Source organism: Onychostoma macrolepis, chromosome 05 (assembly GCF_012432095.1).
Source record: "Onychostoma macrolepis isolate SWU-2019 chromosome 05, ASM1243209v1, whole genome shotgun sequence".
NCBI classification, from domain to species: Eukaryota; Metazoa; Chordata; class Actinopteri; order Cypriniformes; family Cyprinidae; genus Onychostoma; species Onychostoma macrolepis.
Window position 1 is genome coordinate 34,657,564 of NC_081159.1, and position 18,026 is coordinate 34,675,589.

Below are 18,026 nucleotides of genomic sequence, written 5' to 3' on the forward strand. Positions count from 1 at the left end.
CTAACAAATGAATTCAGTGTCACATTTATTTTCTCGTTTCACTTAATTTCCTCCACGCCCTGTCTGTCTGCTGACTAACCGACCTGTGCAAGACATGACATGAAGCCACTCAACATGGCCTGCAGCATCATAGAGATAGGTAACTATATTTTAAACCAACCAAACAGTTAGAAACTTCATCAAAATAATATTAAGTAGAATATAGGTAAACAGATTATTTCTTTACAGGTTTTTCAAATTGTTATAGGGACTTTGGCACTCATATGTATGAATGAATTTTCTCAAAATACATGTATATCCAGGCTGTTAGAGACTGTCAGATACAGCATACTAAGCAAGAGCACTGCTTCTGTTCAAACATCACGTTTTTCTGGTGGACATACTGACTAAGTAGTGTAGATGAGTGTACATGTGAAAAGCACATTATAACAAATACCGCTGAGCTTTCCTTACCAAGTTCAGTTAACTAATGAAGGCAAATCCCCCAAAAATTCCATTCCCAATCCTAAAATAAAGATAATTATGTCTCTCGGATGGTATCCGTTAACAAGCTTTTTTTTTTCTTTTTTTTTTTTAAAGTGTCATATCTTTCACTTAACTTTAGGGATAAAAGAGTTCATTACACTATGAAAACATACTGTAAATTTAGTTAATTAAAATGTCCTTTATCAAGTAAAAAATTTCATTTCTGACATCAGAAACCGATGCACATTCAATCATTAAAATATTGAAGTGGCTAAAGGCTATTTTGAGCAACATATCTTTGTGATGCACATTTCAGTGCAAATTATTTTTGTAAATCTGTCACAATGTAATGCAGGCTTTGCAAAGAGGCTGTAGAAGGCATTGTAAATTAGAAAACCAACAGCCTGTGTGTGATCACTGTTGGATTACAAATTTATCAAATGTTAAATCTAGGTTCCAGTGTAATAGTATATAAACTGAAAAAGTTAGGTACATTGTATTTAGAATTTATGGTGAAGATGATGACATCAGATGAACGTTTCTGTTAAACAAAGTTTGTAGCAAGAGGTTCCTGCCAGTTCCTGTTCTCTCAATGAGCCATTCTCGGAGAATCTCACCTTTTGTTTGTAATGGCTCTTGATGCCCCTGCCCCAATCTTTGGGCAGTTATGCTGATTGGATTAGGAGTGGTTAAATGGGGCAGGTTGCTATACCTGAATACTTCATTTGCATGCTTTGTTTAAGGTCGTCACCCAGGTGCTCTGTCTTCATTCCTAAGCACTGCCCCCTAAATGTATATAAACTACAATGTATCACTGCTTTAGTTAGACTTGGATGACTGCAGCAACGCACAGCGAGTTCTCAATAAAGAGTAACTTCTGTATGAAAGATATGGTAAACGGTTTGAAGTTTAAAACATCTTGATGGATTTGTTTCTTACAAACATGTAGCTTTTCTTATCACAAGACATTAATTGACGAACTGGAGTGGTGTGGATTACTTGTGGATTATTGTGATGTTTTAATCAGCTGTTTGGACTCTCATTCTGACGGCACCCATTCACTGCAGTGGATCCATTGGTGAGCAAATGATGTAATGCTACATTTCTCCAAATCTGTTCCCATGAAGAAACACATTTATTTATATATATATATATATATATATATATATGTATATTTTTTACATACTTTTGCAGCTTCTCTTCTTATGTTTTTTAATTCCCACAGGTGATCAGTCAATCCCGTAATCACACAAGATGATTCCCTCAGCCCAATGTTATGAGCTTTTAGAACCTGATTCATTTCAACATCATTAAGCCTGCAAGACACTTTATTGACCAAAAGACTCCAAACATGCTATTCTCTCAGTTCAGATTTTTTAATGAATTGCAATTTAATTTTACAAACAGAAATTCAAAAAGTTGGATTCTACATACACATACATTTAAAATAAAACCTTACTTTTGCTTAAATAATTTTTGGGATAAATTCTGCTGGACTGCATTACAAGTTGTTTTATGTGTATTATAAATCCACCCTTTTTTGAGGAATATGGAATATTACATGTCTTCAGGAAAATTCAAGAGAAATTAAGTATAGCAAAAATTCCGTTACTACAGTATCTTTGCATTTTTTGCAAACTTTCTTCAGGTGAATTACTTAAGTAAGTTTTAGCAAACTGTCAATGTGATCATTTTGTGGAATGAAGTAATACAGTGGTTTTCAAACCTCTCCATGAAATACCACCAGCACTGCACATTTTGTATGTCTTCCTATATGTGACACACCCACTTCAGGTCTTGCAGTCTCCACTAATGAGCTGATGAGTTGAATCAGGTGTGATAGATGAGGGATACATACAAAATGTGCAGGGCTGGGGGTACTCCAGGACAAGTTTGAGAACCACTGAACTAATATAATTGTTTATAATGATATGAAGTCCTGGACTGCGTCTTGATTAAGAGAGACCAACAATTTCAGATCTTCTGTGCATTGCTGAAACAAAAACTGAGCTTCAAATGTTGGGTACTCTTGAAAACAGAAAGACTCCAATGTCTGTGATGAGCCAGCGTTGTTGTCTGTGGGCTGCACTGAATGCATCTTCAGCAGATCTTTTGCCACTTTCATAGCACACAGCACAATCACAGACGGCATATACTTGTTAAATGTGTAGTCAGCCAAACTCAGTTCACAGACTTTGCATGCCAACCATTTCCACTTCTTCTCAGGCTCCTTCCATACATTTCTGTCCTGCGTAGTGACCATCTTATCCATGGCTCCATCAGTCTGATATCCAGTAGTGCGACTGGTGAAATAGTCCAGAAAGAAAGCAAGGGTAGGTGCAGCCAGTCTGAAATTGAGTCTGAGAAGGATCAGGCATTCGAGATTGCACAGCTGCTCTCTGGAAAAAGAATTGCAGCAAAGCGACAGAAGCTGTGTGATGCGAGGCGAATACACTTCAACCTGGAAAACACAAAAATCACAACTTACTCAGATTTACATATTGGTCTATTTTCATAATCAATTGTCCCTGAAATGTCTGTATTACCCTAGTGAAAAAAAAGTGTACTACTGCAGCATATTGACTTCTACTTTAAAAGAATATACTTAATTGCAAACTGAACGTAATGTTTTTAGCCACTTAATTGCAAGTTAATTGCAATTAAATGAAAACGTGTATATATATATATATAGTGGCCGACCGATATATCGGCCAATATTTGGCATTTTTCAAATATCGGCATTGGCCGATAAGTTTTTCAGTTCGGCCGATGCCTTTGAGACGGCAGCACCTAAGCACTCAGTGCTCACTTTCTCCCTCTTGTTCGCTGTTGTCGTTTAACAGTTCTGTCTAATATGGATAGAAGTCTGTCTAATAATCAGGTTGAACTGTTAAACAAAGGAATTAAAATGTATACAAAAAAGTATTATAGCGATTGCTTTTATATTATTAGTAATAGAAAGTCAAACATAATAATTTATAATAATTGCATTCAGCAAATATGCATTTATATCTTTTAAAAAAATCTTTGAATGACTAATGATCATTTAATTTCACAAACCTTGCAAACTTATATATATATATATATATATATATATATATGTATATATATATGATTCCCAATGCACACAAACTTCCCAGATTGAGTCCCCTGCTGGTTACAGAGTTTACTTCCTTTTTAATTATATTTTTATTCAATATTTGTGAAAAATACTTTGTCTTCTAAAGTATAAGTATGTTCATTTTACACATTTATTTTTAATCCATTTTCAAACAATTTCAAATTTCTTAAATATTAATTTAAATAAATTAATATTGGCCATCAGCCACCCTGCTTTCCAAGATATTAGTATCGGCATCGGCTGTCAAAAAATCAACATCGGTCGACCACTAAAAAACAAACCCTGCTACGTGTACTGCGTTAAGCTAACTGAGACTTGTTATAGCACTTGCATATCATTGCTCTTTTGTTGATTTTGATTGCTTCCATTGTCCTCATTTGTAAGTCGCTTTGGATAAAAGCGTCTGCTAAATGACTAAATGTAATCTATATGCAATTTCATAATTACTTCTATTGCCTTTGAAATATGGTTAAAATGTACTGCTGAAATTCAATGTCAATTGTATGTCGTGTATTTAAAGTGGTCATATGATGCAATTTCATGTTTTCCTTTGTCTTTGGGGTGTTACAAGCTGTTTGTGCATAGATAAGATCCGTAAAGTTGCAAAGTTTAAAGTCTCAAACCCAAACAGATATTTTTTCTAAAAGTGAAGACTCAACCACACCTTCCTAAAACACCTCATTCAAACATGCCCCCACATAGCTACGTCACTGTGTGGGGAGATTTGCATAAATATTTATGCAAAGAAAAAAGGCATAACTTTTTTTCTCGCTGTAGTATTGTTGCCGGCAGATATATATACGGTTGCTGGCGCCACCATGTTGTGGAGACACTGTGTGTTTCCAAATATGGTAAGGGGTGTAACATTTGTAGTATTTGGCCAATCACAATGCACTGGATAGCTGACCAATCAGAGCACACCACACTTTTCAGAATGATGAGCTTTGTAAAAACCCATGCGTTTCAGAAAGGTGGGGCAGAGAGGAGCAACAAGATTGTATGGTAAAATAATGTTTTTTGAACCTTAAACTGCGTAAACACATTGCATTACACCAAATAGACCAAATAATGTTCTTTTTAGCATCATGATATGACCCCTTTAAATATATTCGTAATTACAGATTTGTTATAAAGTTGTAATTTAATACATTTAAAATGGCATTTAAGTGTGTTAAGAAACAGTAATGAATGGGTCTCTCTTGTTTTTAAATATAACAGCCTTTTATTTCATTAATATGTTATCTGCAAATATAGATTTTTTTTAAATATACTTTTAAAGGGGTCTATATCTGAGTGCAACTGCATCACAAACCATAAGTAAATAATTTCATAATGCTTTGTCTGGAAATGGCTGTTTTATTTTGATTATATTGTCAGAACACTCACATGCAATAGCGAGGGTACGTTGAAACTGTTTCCTATGCAATTACGTTAGCCAATCATAACAGCGGCATATTACTGAGAAGCCTTAAAGGGATACTCCACCCCAAAATGAACGTTGCGGTTCCGAATTGTTGAATAAAGTCGTTATTTTTGCTTTATTTCCGCACAAAAATTATTCTCGTCACTTCATAACATTACGGTTGAACCACTGATGGCAGATGGAGTATTCTGACGATGTTTTTCATACTTTTCTGGACCTTGACCGTGTAATTTACTTGGCAGTCAATGGGACAGTCACAAGCTAATTTTCATCTAAAATATCTTAATTTATGTTCCGAAGATGAACGAAGCTTTTATGGGTTTGGAACGACATGGGGGTAAGTGATTAATGACAAAATTTTCATTTTGGGGTGGAGTATCCCCTTAAAAAACAGGTCGTTTTTAGACAGAGGGTTGTCATTTTTCCACAAAATTATTTGTTTTGTTTTTTTTGCAAAAAAACCCTTCATTAACACTCCACGTAAACCTCAAGGAACATATAAAAAATAATTTTAAAAATCCATGACATGAGCTCTTTAAGATACACTACAAGTGCACCTTCAGTATTGCCAGAAGTAATTGCTATTTTTTATAACTGAGAAGTAAACAAGCACTGCACCTGTTTTGTGGCGATCAGCAGAGATGTCACTCCCAGTAATTGGAAACAGTCTGCAGCTACTGAGGTTGTGATCAGGAAACGGTCCATGATATTAACAGCCAAGCAGCATGATTCGAAAGACAGTTTGAGCTGTCTGTGTACCGCTATGAGCCAGCTGACCAGTTTACTGCGAGCCTCTGCTGTAATCTGTGAGGAAATTAAATATCCATGTAAAAATTAACAGGTAAAACAGTAATATCAAGTGATAACAGTAATCAAGAATAACAATAATAATAGGGGCCAGTTGTCACAAGAATACTAATTTCCACTCATTTCCACTCCAAATATATATTGTCCCTTACTGATTCCACTGATTCCAAATTACATGACAAAAATTGTAGTTAACATAACCCATTAAATTGCACATTTTAGGTAATATAATCAGACTACTTTTAGATTACTTTTGATCTAACTCGTACCATACTGATAGGCCTATAAAATTGCAAAGAAAAAGTAAATATATTCCATTCTTGATTGAAGTGCATTACATATTAAAATTATTTTCCTCTACTCATACAGTTCAAAATTGTGGGTTTGTAAGATTTTTTTTAAACCATTTATTTGATTTAAAAAAAATACATTAAAAACAGAAATATTGTGAAATATTATTACAATTCAAAATAAGTGTTTTCTATAGGCTATGAATATAATGTAACATATAATGTAAAGCAAAATTTTCAGCATTATCACGTCTTGAGTGTCACATGATCCTTCAGAAATCATTCCAATATGCTGATTTGCTGCTCAAGAAACATTTCTGATTAATATCAATTTTGAAAACAGTTGTGCTGCTTCATATTTGTGTGGAAACTAATTTTGTTTTTCAGGATTCTTTTATGAATAGCCGAACAGTGTTTATTTAAAAAAAAAAAAAAAAAGTTTAACATTATAAATGTATTTACTTGTCACTTTTAACCAATTCCTTACTGAACAGAAGCATTCGTTTCTTTTAGCAATAATAATAGGCCTACTGAAGGTGACATTTCTGACCTGCGGTTGTCGCGCGAGGCAGTCCTGCGCTAGAAACTGCAGTTCATTGTGTCTCTGGATGATGAAGCAGCTCTCTTCATAATCACACTCCTGCTGGTCTGAGGTCAGTTCGACGCTTGAAGCCGCTGCTGCAGAAGTGTGAAGATCTTCCTCAAAGCCAGAGTCACTCAGCGCAGACATCTCTGAAGAAACAAACTCCTTTCTCTTTAACTGCCGCACATGAGATGCTCTACAGCAGGAATGGATGTTGTGCTGAAAGATTTCCCCTCGTTATCATCGTCCCGCTGTAGCGTGCAGTGTCTCAGTGGAATGCGTTGTTGTCAGGTGAAATGGTGCTTGTAAACGGGGTCTTTCCCGGGTGTTTTAGCGCGCACTGTAGGGCGCTTCACAGCCCGCGGACACGCGTTACCATGACAACAGTCCCACCGGAGCTGCAGCAGGTGTCGCTTCTGCATTGCCAGGGGAAACCTGCATGAAGCAGGATTTTATATGAAAAATAAATCAATAAATAAAACAATCACATTTAAAATATATAATACGGTGGCCGAGAGAGCTCAACGCTCTGAAAATAGAAAAAAAAAACACCTGAAAATTGTTTGTTTGTTTGTTTATTTGACAAAAAAAGTAGTGAATACACTCAATTCGTCAAGGATAACACAATAAAGTTTAAAATAAAACTTAAGAAAACAACTTCATCAGTTTGACAAGACACGCGCTGCAAATGCTCACAACCAAACAAAGAAACTTTTCAGGTGCTTTTTCTGTTTACATGTGTTTTGTGAAGCTCTCTCGGCCACCTTAATATAACCTATTTCACAACTTTTCAACAATTTTTAAATAGTTGATGAATTATAAAAAACATTTTTCACAAACAATCGTATTATTAATTGAATTGCATATTTCGCACAGATAAAATCTGTATTTATGCAAATACTACTAAATTTTACAAAGAAATATTCTCAATATTTTGAGAAAGTTTCTAATAATTTCGAGAATGGCAAGCAACACGTGTGAAACAAACGTGAAATTTTGAATCAGAAAGACTGAAATCCAATAGGCCTAAATGACTCAACAATCAAGTTTGCTCATTTACAAAAGCATTAGTCAAAGGGCGAAATTAATCTTGACAAATCCCTGTGTTGCTGAATGAGTTTAAGTGATTTTAATGACTTGCTCCTTTTTTATTTATAGATGCCTGATCACCTGTAGCCTACAGTTATTTAGCGATGATGAAAAACTAATAAAAACATAAAACTCTTCTGAAGTGACAAGTAAAGGCAAGCCAACAAAAGCAAAATCCAGTCATGACGGATGGACACCTGTGTGATCAGGAAGACAGAAAGAAATAGGAGATCAATACTCCTGCAGCTGTGAGGAAACTCTGTGTCCAAAAAGAAACCAGGAGCAAAGCCAAGTCTTTCCCTTCCTTCCTGTCTGGACCATATTCAGACATAACAGTCCAGCAATAACTAAATCTTATCAGCTCCCTTCGCATATTAATATATATCTGTGGGAGTCTCTAAAGAGGCAGGTTCTTGTATATATTGTGGCAGCTGGCCTTATAAGTTATCATCAAAGCTGCAGTTAAGATATAAACAGATAGTAAAGACTGATCTTTGAGCCTTATTAGAAATACCAACATCAATGCAGTTGTTTTATGTGTCTAGACAGTTGTATGATACTGTGAAGTGAAATGAATTGAGTTCACACAATTAATGATGGGTCTCTTTCTTACAAACACACAGATTTTCACTTCAAAAGATGTTAATTGATGGACTGTAGTCGTGTGGATTACTTGTATATTATTGTGATGTTTTTATCAGCTGTTTGGACTCTCATTCTGACGGCACCCATTCACTGCAGAGGATCCACTGGTGAGCAAGTGATGTAATGCTACATTTCTCTGAATCTGATGAAGAACCAAACTCATCTTGGATGGCTTGCAAATTTTAGATAGGATAGGTCAGTTTACTAGAAAAAGAATAATTAGAAAATAATTTCGGTCCCACTTTATATTAAGTGGCCTTAACTACTATGTACTTACATTTAAATTAATCATTTGGTACAATGAACTTATTGTGTACATACATGTTTTTACATTGTACTTATATTTTTAAAAATACATATATGTAATTAATTTCTGCAATTAAATTTATAAATTTGCACTGTTGACCCATCCCTTACACCTTAACCCACCGTTAAACCTACCCAGACCACCTAATACAAAGTGTGACCATAATTTCTAATTAAAGCCACCAAGAATTATGTGTAGACTTTGTTTGAAAACACGCCGTTAAATTTACCAGCAACTTCTAAGTGAAAACTGATTCCTAACTTTTACAAATAAATTCTACTCCATTACTTTACGTATAGGTAATTCTATTCAATAACATTTTAAATGTTGTTTTTATGAACCAGTTGGTTTGTTATTTGGACAATGCATGCGGATAAAACAAAATCTGATTTATAAAAATAAACCAAATATTTTGATTATCTGCACTGATAAAATGAACACATACCTGTAACTGCTGTGATATCAAACAGAAATAACAAGATTTTAATAATACGATTTTTTTTTTAATTAAGATTAAGAAAATAATTATATTTGTCAAAGAATGGACTGTAATCTTAAAATGCAATGGGACATTAGAAAACAGCGTCACATACAAGACAATAAAAGGCATTTAATTCAAGAACCAGCTTGCTTATATTTAGAATGGAAGTTTATTTGTGCGTTAAAAGACAGTCGAAGGGAATTACATTATGTAATGTACATATCACACTCATACTTCAACAGAAAACAAGTTCAAGTCAAACAATTGCATTTCAAAACTTGGCATCAGTCCCTGTGCTGCTTTTATAGAGCAAATGACAAAACGTGGCATGCTAAAATTGCAAAGTTAATACTCACTCAACATCCACCAGACAGAGAAACCTTTCAATATTATGTAGATTATTACAGATTTGCACTGCTGGTTCACAATCCACCAAATGTGCACAAAACAGCCATGAGGAAGCAAGTGCAGATTTCTTGTGGTGTAGATTTAGGTTGTTGCTGCAAGGAGGACGTGTTACGACATCCAGCAGGTTCAGCTCATCAGGATAATCCTCACAACACATTAACTGGATTATCAAATATGAATCCCTATGAGAGCGACTGGATGACACACAACTTTCTGAGAAAACACAGAAGCAATTAATTACTCTTTAAATAACCACTAACATGGAGTGTAACTGAAACGTGAGACACAGGCACGTTAAACACACATCAAGCTGCTCAAAGTGTGCACAAGCAATGAAATTAACAAACAAAACATTTTTAAGTTAAGTTAACGATTGTATTTGTTAGCAGGGCTTTTCTGGGTTTGTGTCGAGGTGACCGGAGGCAGCACAGGACATGATGGCCAAACAGGCCACTAAATATCAGTCTCTTTCTCCAGCTCTTTACCCACAAATCTTCAAGATGGATGTTTGAATCTAGGATCTGGACTGGATGTCCTGGAGGGCTCGAGCTTTAGATGAAGCAGCGAGGTTCATATGTTGAAGCTTTCCCCACAGCCACACGTCCCTTTGATGTTGGGATTGTTGAACACAAACTCGCTGGAAAGTTTCGTTTCAACAAAATCCATCTCCGTGCCAAGCAGCGTCAGCTGAGCCTTCTTCTCTATGAACACTCTCACGCCTGGAGAACAAACATTTACATCCATGACATTTCTGTGTACACGTGCGCAAGTTACATAATACACACTAGTATTTAAAAGTCTGCTTTTTATTCATCAAGGATGCATTAAAATGATCAGTCATTTATAATGTTACTAAAGATTATCTCAAATAACAAGTGTTCTTTGAACATTCTATTCACCAAAGTATTCTGAAAAATGTTTCTTGATCAGTAAATCAGCATATTAGAATGATTTCTGAAGGATCATGTGACACGGAAGACCGGACTAATGATGCTGAAAATTCAGCTTCGATCACAGAAATACATTACATTATACAAATATATTCAAATAGAAAACTGCTATTTTAAACTGTAATAATATTTTACAGTATTTTTACTGTATTTTTGATCCAATAAATGCAGCCTTGGTGAGCAGTTTTGAACGGTAGTGTAAATGAGATATAATAATGTAATTGTGTGACTCACCATCTTGTAACACCTCCTCATCTGATTTGTCTTTCTCTTTAGTATAGTCTAGTGTGTAAGTGAGGCCATTGCAACCTCGGGTTCGAACACCAACCTTGAGGCCGATCTGTTTGAAGACAGGTGAAAATATAATCTAAAGAATGAGACGGGAAAAATGTATCACTGAGGCTGCAGACTAATAATACAGCTAATACTCACATATTCTGGTTTGTTCTGTAAAAGTAGCTTGACTTTATTCACAGCTGAAGGCGTCTGAGAATTAAAAAAAAAAAAATACATTCAGTGATTATTTATGGCAGATGAAAGAAAGTGTGGCATTGTAATAACTTGACAAAAAAGCTGTCACTGGGTCAGTACCTTTTCAAAAGAAAGCCATATTATTTTATACTTTTGTACCATTTTTACTAGTAAAATGTGCATATTAGTACCTTAAAGGTACATATTAATACCTTTTTTTGCAAAGGTACCATTCCAGGAACAGTTCTTGTACCTTTCTTTCTCAGAGTGAAATGTCATTTGAAAAAGATACATTTGTTCCAAATCACAAGATGATCAAGATGACTTTTTTCACCAAAATACAGTTAAGTCAACATCATTTGGTTCAGAAGTTATTTGCTAAAGCACTAATTTAGATTTACACCCCAAAGTTTGCTATGAAGACGATATTCAAATTATATATTTTTGAAATACAGTAGATTGCTTTAAACAATTGAAGATGTCTAGACTAGAAGACTCTTCAACTAAATAAAAAAAAAGTAACCAAATGAAAGAGAATATAGTTTATCCTGTTGCTTCCTAGCCTTCAAATTTAAGTGCTTTTCACCCAAACTTTTAAATATTTCTGCTTCAAACAGCTTCTCAGGGATTTTGGCGGTGTGTTGTCTGGTGAATTTCTGGGTGACTGGATATGAGCAATCTGATAAATGAAATCATCCAGATGAAACCATTTTGTGTGATGTCTGAGCTCCTTCTGCTCACTAACATGCGACTATGTTCTTTTTCACAAGAGAAGATGCTATAAACATAAATAAGATGTCTGAGCTTCCATTGACAATGGCTAACTAGCACACCCACAAGACTGAGATAGGTTGCTGGTTTAAGCTCTCATCAATTTTGGGCTATGTCTTTTAGACTAGTGGGAAAAACATCCAAAATATTCCTTTATTTTAATCATTTGCATGTTTAAAAAATTGTAAAAAATAGTTTTTCGTCTCTTTTACACAGCACTTACAAGTTCATATATTATTTGCACTGGTTTACATAACATTTTACTTAATAAAAACATGGTGATTTTTTTTCTGTCTATTGACAGTATTTTCTGATTTACTGAATCTGTAAAAACCTTTAACTCAAATATGTCAACAAAGTCAAACAAGAATTTTGAGCATGTCTTTATATGAAGTTCAAATTTTTGCTCTGGAAATGTATGCAATTTAGTGTGTATTTAATTAGATAATGCATCATTTAAACATTACATGCCAGAAAACAGTGTCAACCAAAACGGTTGTAATGTACTTAATCAACCGGGCAAAGTATGGTTTTATCTATTAGTTAACATTTTCACCCAGTTAACCTGTGGTTTCTTGCCTCACAGAGGTGAATTAATCACTGTAAAAAATCTACTGTAAGTCATTTTAGATACATGGAAACAGCTGATATACACATGCTAAAAATTAAAATGACTTTGACAGACACCAACTGTTCAGCACCCCACAGTGCCATATTCACTTGCACAAGAAGTTCAATCTTTGTACTGTTTATCAAAGTATAAACATGTCCAGAAAGTAGTTAGACAAACAATTTCAAGCAAGTACTCAGTAAACATTTGTGTCACAGCAGTGGCATGCTACATTTGGATAGATTCTGGGTCTTTAAAAACAAACCTAAATGACAGGGCAGTTATCTGATCACAGCAGCATGGATAATATCACCAAAACTCTGCTTTCCTGACTTCACCCTAAACAACAACGGCTGTTATTAAATACGCACAAAATGATATTTGTAAGGCACATCGAGGTAAATCTAGAAGGTTCTGATGCAGGAACGTAGTACATCAGCGCTTAATTCGGCTCTCCAAGCATCCGCTAACGGCTAACCTGCGCATAAACATTGACCTTGATGTCAACTTGAACAACACAACCACAACAGATGTCAGATCTAACCTGCTGTTATATTTAAATCTCCGTCTGGATGTGTCAGAATGGACGAGGGTGTCTATTATTACGCTGTTATTAATCAGATAACTGAGCCCTGGCTACGACTAAAGTCATCTGTCATGTATGCGATCTTAAGTATTTGAGAACTAAATGCTTGTTCGGTTTCTTTATCCTGATATACATACACCGAGCACTCACCAGCGTTAAAGCGGCTCTTGTTGGCAGTATTTTCCGTCTGCTAACCGCCCTGACTGTCGCCCGTGCTATGGAGGCTGACATGTTGAAGTTACTTAAGTACTTCGTGTTTGGATGTAAACACCAGAGGTAATGCAAGGAACGCCCGCTTCAGCGGACGCACACGATTGGTTGGTCGTTTGAGTGACAGCTTGTAAAGCCTATGAGCGATCGCTACTGTAGGATTTAGCACCATGTGACAATCTGAGTCTGTTACACAACTAATAATTATAACGTAAGGTCAGAAGAGGACGTCTAGTTTGTAGAATATATTATAGCGAACGATTATAAAGATTATGATGTAAATTGTCTTAAACTTGAGAAAAACTTCGTTGCATCCGATTCTAATAACTAACGTTACGTCCTATGCACAATGAGGGATCGTACGCTTGGGGGCGCATGGGGCTCAGAAAGCACTTCAAATTCACAAAAAAAAAAAAAAAAAAGGTCTAATCGGTTAACCGTTAACGTAAATCTATAAATTCTTGGGATTGCTTAAGTGGAAATCTATAGTATCCATAGAAAACCTGATTAACGGGGCCCTTGGTTTTACACCGAGTAAACTGTCTCCACGTTACTTCGATTTGCTGTTTAAAATAATTTTTGAAACAAATGATTTACGGTTGAAAATGTACTTATTCTATTTTCGCAATACAAACTCACCAGTTAATTAGCTATCATCATACTTAAAGACACATGCTAGCCTACGTTCAGTGTTATGAAATATTATTTACAAGGATAACGTGAGAAAAAGAACAAAGTCTATAATTATTAAAAACGGTGGCTGACTAACTTTTCCACACAAGAACTGGTCATTTTTATTTAAGCTGTTCAAAACATAACATATGATACATTTCAAGTGGCATTCTCTGAATTGTAATAGCTTACCGTTATCTGATAACATTGGTCAAATGCCAATCTGATATCAGTTCTAAAAACACATTTGTTATGGGATGCACTAAACTTTTTTTCACTAAGGTGACAAAAACTTTGTAATGATATCAAATATGTTCTCTACCCATTAAAACAAACTGCAGAAATTGACAAGGATGTATGACAATGTAAATTCATTACAAGAACACAAAGCACAGAGACCTCACTATGACAAAACTCATTTATTGTCATCAAAAAAAAAAAAAAAAAAAAGGACCAGAGTTAAATTACGAATATGGAGGGAATTGGTTTTGTTTATTGACATTGCAACAAATGCAATGAAGGCAATGGAGCTATTTTCCCCAAACATATACAATTCATTCAGCAAAAAACAAAAGCACTAATATAAACTATAAAATAAAACATAGCAACTAAAACCAAGCCCAGCCAAACTGAAAAAGCACAATGACAAGCAAAAAGCTCAACAGTTAACCCGCAATAACATCAGCATAATTTTAAATACACAGACCCCAACTAGTATTTCTTTATGTACAATTTATACAAAATAAAATACTTCTTGGTTCACGCACAAGACACATTTGTGCAAAATTTTTACTAAAACTATTCAAGCGAATTCAAAAGCACACGTTGGAGCTACAATCTAAATTACAAAGGTAATCAACTGGACTCTTAAATTTAAAAAAATAAAAACAGATAAAATGAGAAACATCACATTCATTTCACAATTAGAAAAAAAACTGAACTAAAAACCAGACACCTATACAAGGCACATTCATCAAGGTGTACTAACTGGGGTTCATGATAATACTGAGCTCCGGCTGCTGTAGATCCAGAAACGGCTCACTTTAAAAGATTTAGCTGAAAGGGCTCCAGTTCTCCAAAGACTCATTTAAGGATGCATTTCTGCTGGCTAGACTACCTACAACATAACAGGGAAGCATGACAACAGGACATTAACAGTTATATACGGAGCAAAGACAGCAGCTGCTCCATGACCAATGACAGTGTTTTGAACTCCTTTGCCAGTGTCAAATAAACCACTCTCAATTCACATTGGATTGTGTTTCAAGCAGAGGCTTCGAAAGTCTGAGCAAAAGCTTGTACTTTATTGTTTGGTCAGTTTTCTTTATCAACTGAAGGAAGAAAAAAAAAAAAATCCAGAAAAATAAAAAGCTTTCGACAAATGCTTTAGATAAACTTTAAAAGATTTTGAAAAAAAATAAATAAACATTTGTTATAAAATGATAAACCTCACATTTTAACCTTTAAACCATTTTTAAGAAAAGGGTTTAGTCAAAACTCTGGGTGATATAAACAGGTTATATAGACACCATAAGGTAAACGACGTCATTAATCATTAGCAGTGGATTCAGTGGTCAGTTCGGGTGAACTGACCACTGAATTTAACAGCAGTGTGTATATGGCCTGATCTTAAATTCACAAAATTAACCAATAACATTCAGCTCACCTGCTTCAGGACCCAAAACCATCCTCTTCGCTTTTCGCTTCTTTTTTCTGTCCTGCTGAGGACTGTCCTGCAAACACACGAGAATCCAGTTCTGGATTTTAATTCCAAGCCAAAACTACAGTTTTAGCACAAAATGATAACTGTAAATGAGGCAGTATCGGACATACTAGTCTGTCCCTGTCTGACGCAGAGCTTCTTTGGTATGTGTTTGGGGAGGATTCTGCAAAGAGAAATACATGAGTGATTCCCGACCACATTCTTATGATTTAAACATTGTGATGAGCGCAGTTACCTATGGATTTGGACTGCAGGCAGTCTTTCTTGATGTGACCGCTGAAGCCGCACAGATAACAGCATTTCTCCTCCCTCTGCCGTCGCCGTCTGTCAGTGTAAGGGCTGCCATCCGTCATCACTCTGCCGTCGGGTCTGTTCACATCACGTCCACTGAACAATCCATCAGTGTCACGTCTTTGCCTTAGCAAACCATTGAAACATTGAAAAATCAGACAAAGCATCCAATATCTAATTTAAGGATTTATTTATTTTATTTTCATTTTATCAAAAACAGTAAAAACAGTCACATTGTGAAGTGTTATTACAACTTAAAATAACTGTTTTCTATGTGAATATATTGTAAAATGTAATTTATTCATATGATGCAAAGCTGAATTTTCAGCATCATTACTCCAGTCTTCAATGTCACATGACCCTTCAGAAATCATTCTTATATGCTGATTTACTTCAGAAGATATTTTGCTTATCTTATTATAATAAATTAGTTTTACTGTTGTTGTTTTTAACAAATTTCTTATAACATTTCTTATTATTATCAGTGTTGAAAACAGTTGTGCTGCATTTAAACAGCATTTAACTGAAAAATCTTCTGTAACAATTTGAAAGTCTTTACTTTCACTTTTGATTAATTTAATGCATCCTTAATAATGCTTAATAATAGTGTTAAATTCTATTTAAAAATCTTACTGACCCCAAACTTTTAAATGGTACCTATGGTAAACTTTTAAATGTTCTCTATGGATCGTTGTAGCAGGAAATAAGGAAAAATGTGCAAAATGTAAATATAGTATTCAGTATGAAAAATAACCTAACCTTTCATGAAGGTAAAAGGTGAAAAGATACTCTACAACAGATCTTGTGCTGAATTACCTCTTTCGCATTGGACAGTCTTTCATAAAATGGCCAATCTTCCCACAAATCCGGCAGCAGCGATCATTGGGTGCAAGCTTGCCCTCTGTCAGCACCTCTGGGTCAAAAAAATACTCCTGCAAACACAAAAGCGACATTAAGTACAATGACTTTGTAAGGTATTTTACAGAATTTGGTAACACCAAATTCTGCATGACCATATTTTAGATGCCTTAACCCTACTCCATTCCCAAACTTAACAAGTTCCTTACTATTGTTAAAGGGGGGTTGAGTTATTTACACTGTTAAAGAGTTGGATTCTCATGCTAAACATGGCCAAAGTGTCAAAAAATGATTTGGGTCTTTCCAGTTTCGTACAATTTTCGGCACGTTTTTTTCGAGCATGGCTCTTCATGACGTCATGAAGGGTGGAACTCCTTATATGGGCATTTCTCCCAGAAGAGCTGCACAGGACTTGTAAGTGCAGCTTCCCAAAGAACCCAGAGTTGCGTAAACAGTGGATGCAGTTTGTTTTTCAGGGGTAGCAACGGAGTTTTGCAAGTGTGTTTGTTGACGAATGTTTTATAAACAAGGCCCAGTTCGACGCTGGATCTGCACATCGTTTAAAACTGAAAGATGGAGCGGTCCCAGTGATAAAAGACCTCAGTCATGATTCGGAACTGCAGACGGTAAGTGAAACGGCATCAAATTTCTGTGTTTTGTTAGCAATCAGTGCACGAGTACTCGTCACTCTTTAGCCCCGCCCACGGTGAGAATAGGTCACCAAACTAAAGCGTGTCCCAGAATGTATATGGTCTAGGTAAAGGATACAAACCATTTTATTGGAATACTCTGGTGGGAAACCTCTGACGGGGGTGCCAAAAACTCTGCGGGCATTGATGAAGGCCTTCAGGATGAAACTCGCCACTGCAAACATAAGAGACAAACAGCCATGGTAAAAACGCTGTATTAGACAACAAGATATCAAGACAAGGGTCATTTTTAAAAAGGTAGGGATGGGTAATGGTTGACTACCATTTATTTATATATTTAGAAGTGCGGTTAAGGGCCGTTCACACAGAATGCGTTTTTCCATTCCGATGCATTACTTTTTAATTGTTTTCCATTTAAGCATTCACTAGACAGATGTGTGTCAGTTCAGTTGTGCTTGTGTTTTTGCAGCGTTTTTTTAGATGCCGTTTTACACGCAGCAGTGCTCAATGTCAGTTCCAAAACAATGGACTAATCAGAAGACCCCGGAGGCGGGGCAAGCATTGCAAACTTTTGTTAACAATAGCAAGCTGGTATAGCAACTATTATATTTGACG

At 35.5% G+C, this 18,026-nt stretch overlaps 3 protein-coding genes across 4 annotated transcripts in view; all 3 read right to left on the reverse strand.

Annotated features, from left to right (window-relative positions):
• Positions 1 to 1,833: 1,833 nt before the first annotated feature.
• Positions 1,834 to 7,096, reverse strand: LOC131541196 (cyclin-O protein B). Its single transcript, XM_058776787.1, has 3 exons — positions 6,657 to 7,096; positions 5,628 to 5,813; positions 1,834 to 2,926 (listed from the first exon to the last, which is right to left on the reverse strand). The coding sequence occupies exons 1-3, from the start codon at positions 6,834 to 6,836 to the stop codon at positions 2,387 to 2,389; spliced, it is 906 nt and encodes a 301-aa protein (XP_058632770.1). The 5' UTR covers positions 6,837 to 7,096; the 3' UTR covers positions 1,834 to 2,386.
• A 2,265-nt stretch (positions 7,097 to 9,361) lies between these two features.
• Positions 9,362 to 13,309, reverse strand: isca1 (iron-sulfur cluster assembly 1). Its single transcript, XM_058776349.1, has 4 exons — positions 13,158 to 13,309; positions 11,002 to 11,055; positions 10,804 to 10,909; positions 9,362 to 10,338 (listed from the first exon to the last, which is right to left on the reverse strand). The coding sequence occupies exons 1-4, from the start codon at positions 13,236 to 13,238 to the stop codon at positions 10,190 to 10,192; spliced, it is 390 nt and encodes a 129-aa protein (XP_058632332.1). The 5' UTR covers positions 13,239 to 13,309; the 3' UTR covers positions 9,362 to 10,189.
• Positions 13,310 to 13,989: 680 nt separating this feature from the next.
• Positions 13,990 to 18,026, reverse strand: part of tut7 (terminal uridylyl transferase 7) — a 28,992-nt gene continuing 24,955 nt past the window's right edge. For both annotated transcript variants that reach the window (XM_058776556.1, XM_058776555.1), the window contains exons 26-31: positions 17,534 to 17,625; positions 16,720 to 16,835; positions 15,848 to 16,029; positions 15,723 to 15,775; positions 15,556 to 15,622; positions 13,990 to 15,006 (exon numbers count right to left, since the gene is read on the reverse strand). In XM_058776556.1, coding sequence (XP_058632539.1) covers positions 14,942 to 15,006; positions 15,556 to 15,622; positions 15,723 to 15,775; positions 15,848 to 16,029; positions 16,720 to 16,835; positions 17,534 to 17,625 — 575 coding nt within the window. In that variant the 3' untranslated portion in view covers positions 13,990 to 14,941. The remainder of the gene's footprint in view (positions 15,007 to 15,555; positions 15,623 to 15,722; positions 15,776 to 15,847; positions 16,030 to 16,719; positions 16,836 to 17,533; positions 17,626 to 18,026) is intronic.

Excerpts from the sequence above, each read along its gene's own strand:
- LOC131541196 (XM_058776787.1), bottom strand. The coding sequence starts at position 6,836 with ATGTCTGCGCTGAGTGACTCTGGCTTTGAGGAAGATCTTCACACTTCT. Across the intron at positions 5,814-6,656 it reads GCCTCGCGCGACAACCGCAG|ATTACAGCAGAGGCTCGCAG; the intron begins GTCAGAAATGTC and ends ATTTCCTCACAG. Across the intron at positions 2,927-5,627 it reads TGCTGATCGCCACAAAACAG|GTTGAAGTGTATTCGCCTCG; the intron begins GTGCAGTGCTTG and ends TGTGTTTTCCAG.
- isca1 (XM_058776349.1), bottom strand. The coding sequence starts at position 13,238 with ATGTCAGCCTCCATAGCACGGGCGACAGTCAGGGCGGTTAGCAGACGG. Across the intron at positions 11,056-13,157 it reads CAAGAGCCGCTTTAACGCTG|ACGCCTTCAGCTGTGAATAA; the intron begins GTGAGTGCTCGG and ends TTTAATTCTCAG. Across the intron at positions 10,339-10,803 it reads TGAGGAGGTGTTACAAGATG|GCGTGAGAGTGTTCATAGAG; the intron begins GTGAGTCACACA and ends TTTGTTCTCCAG.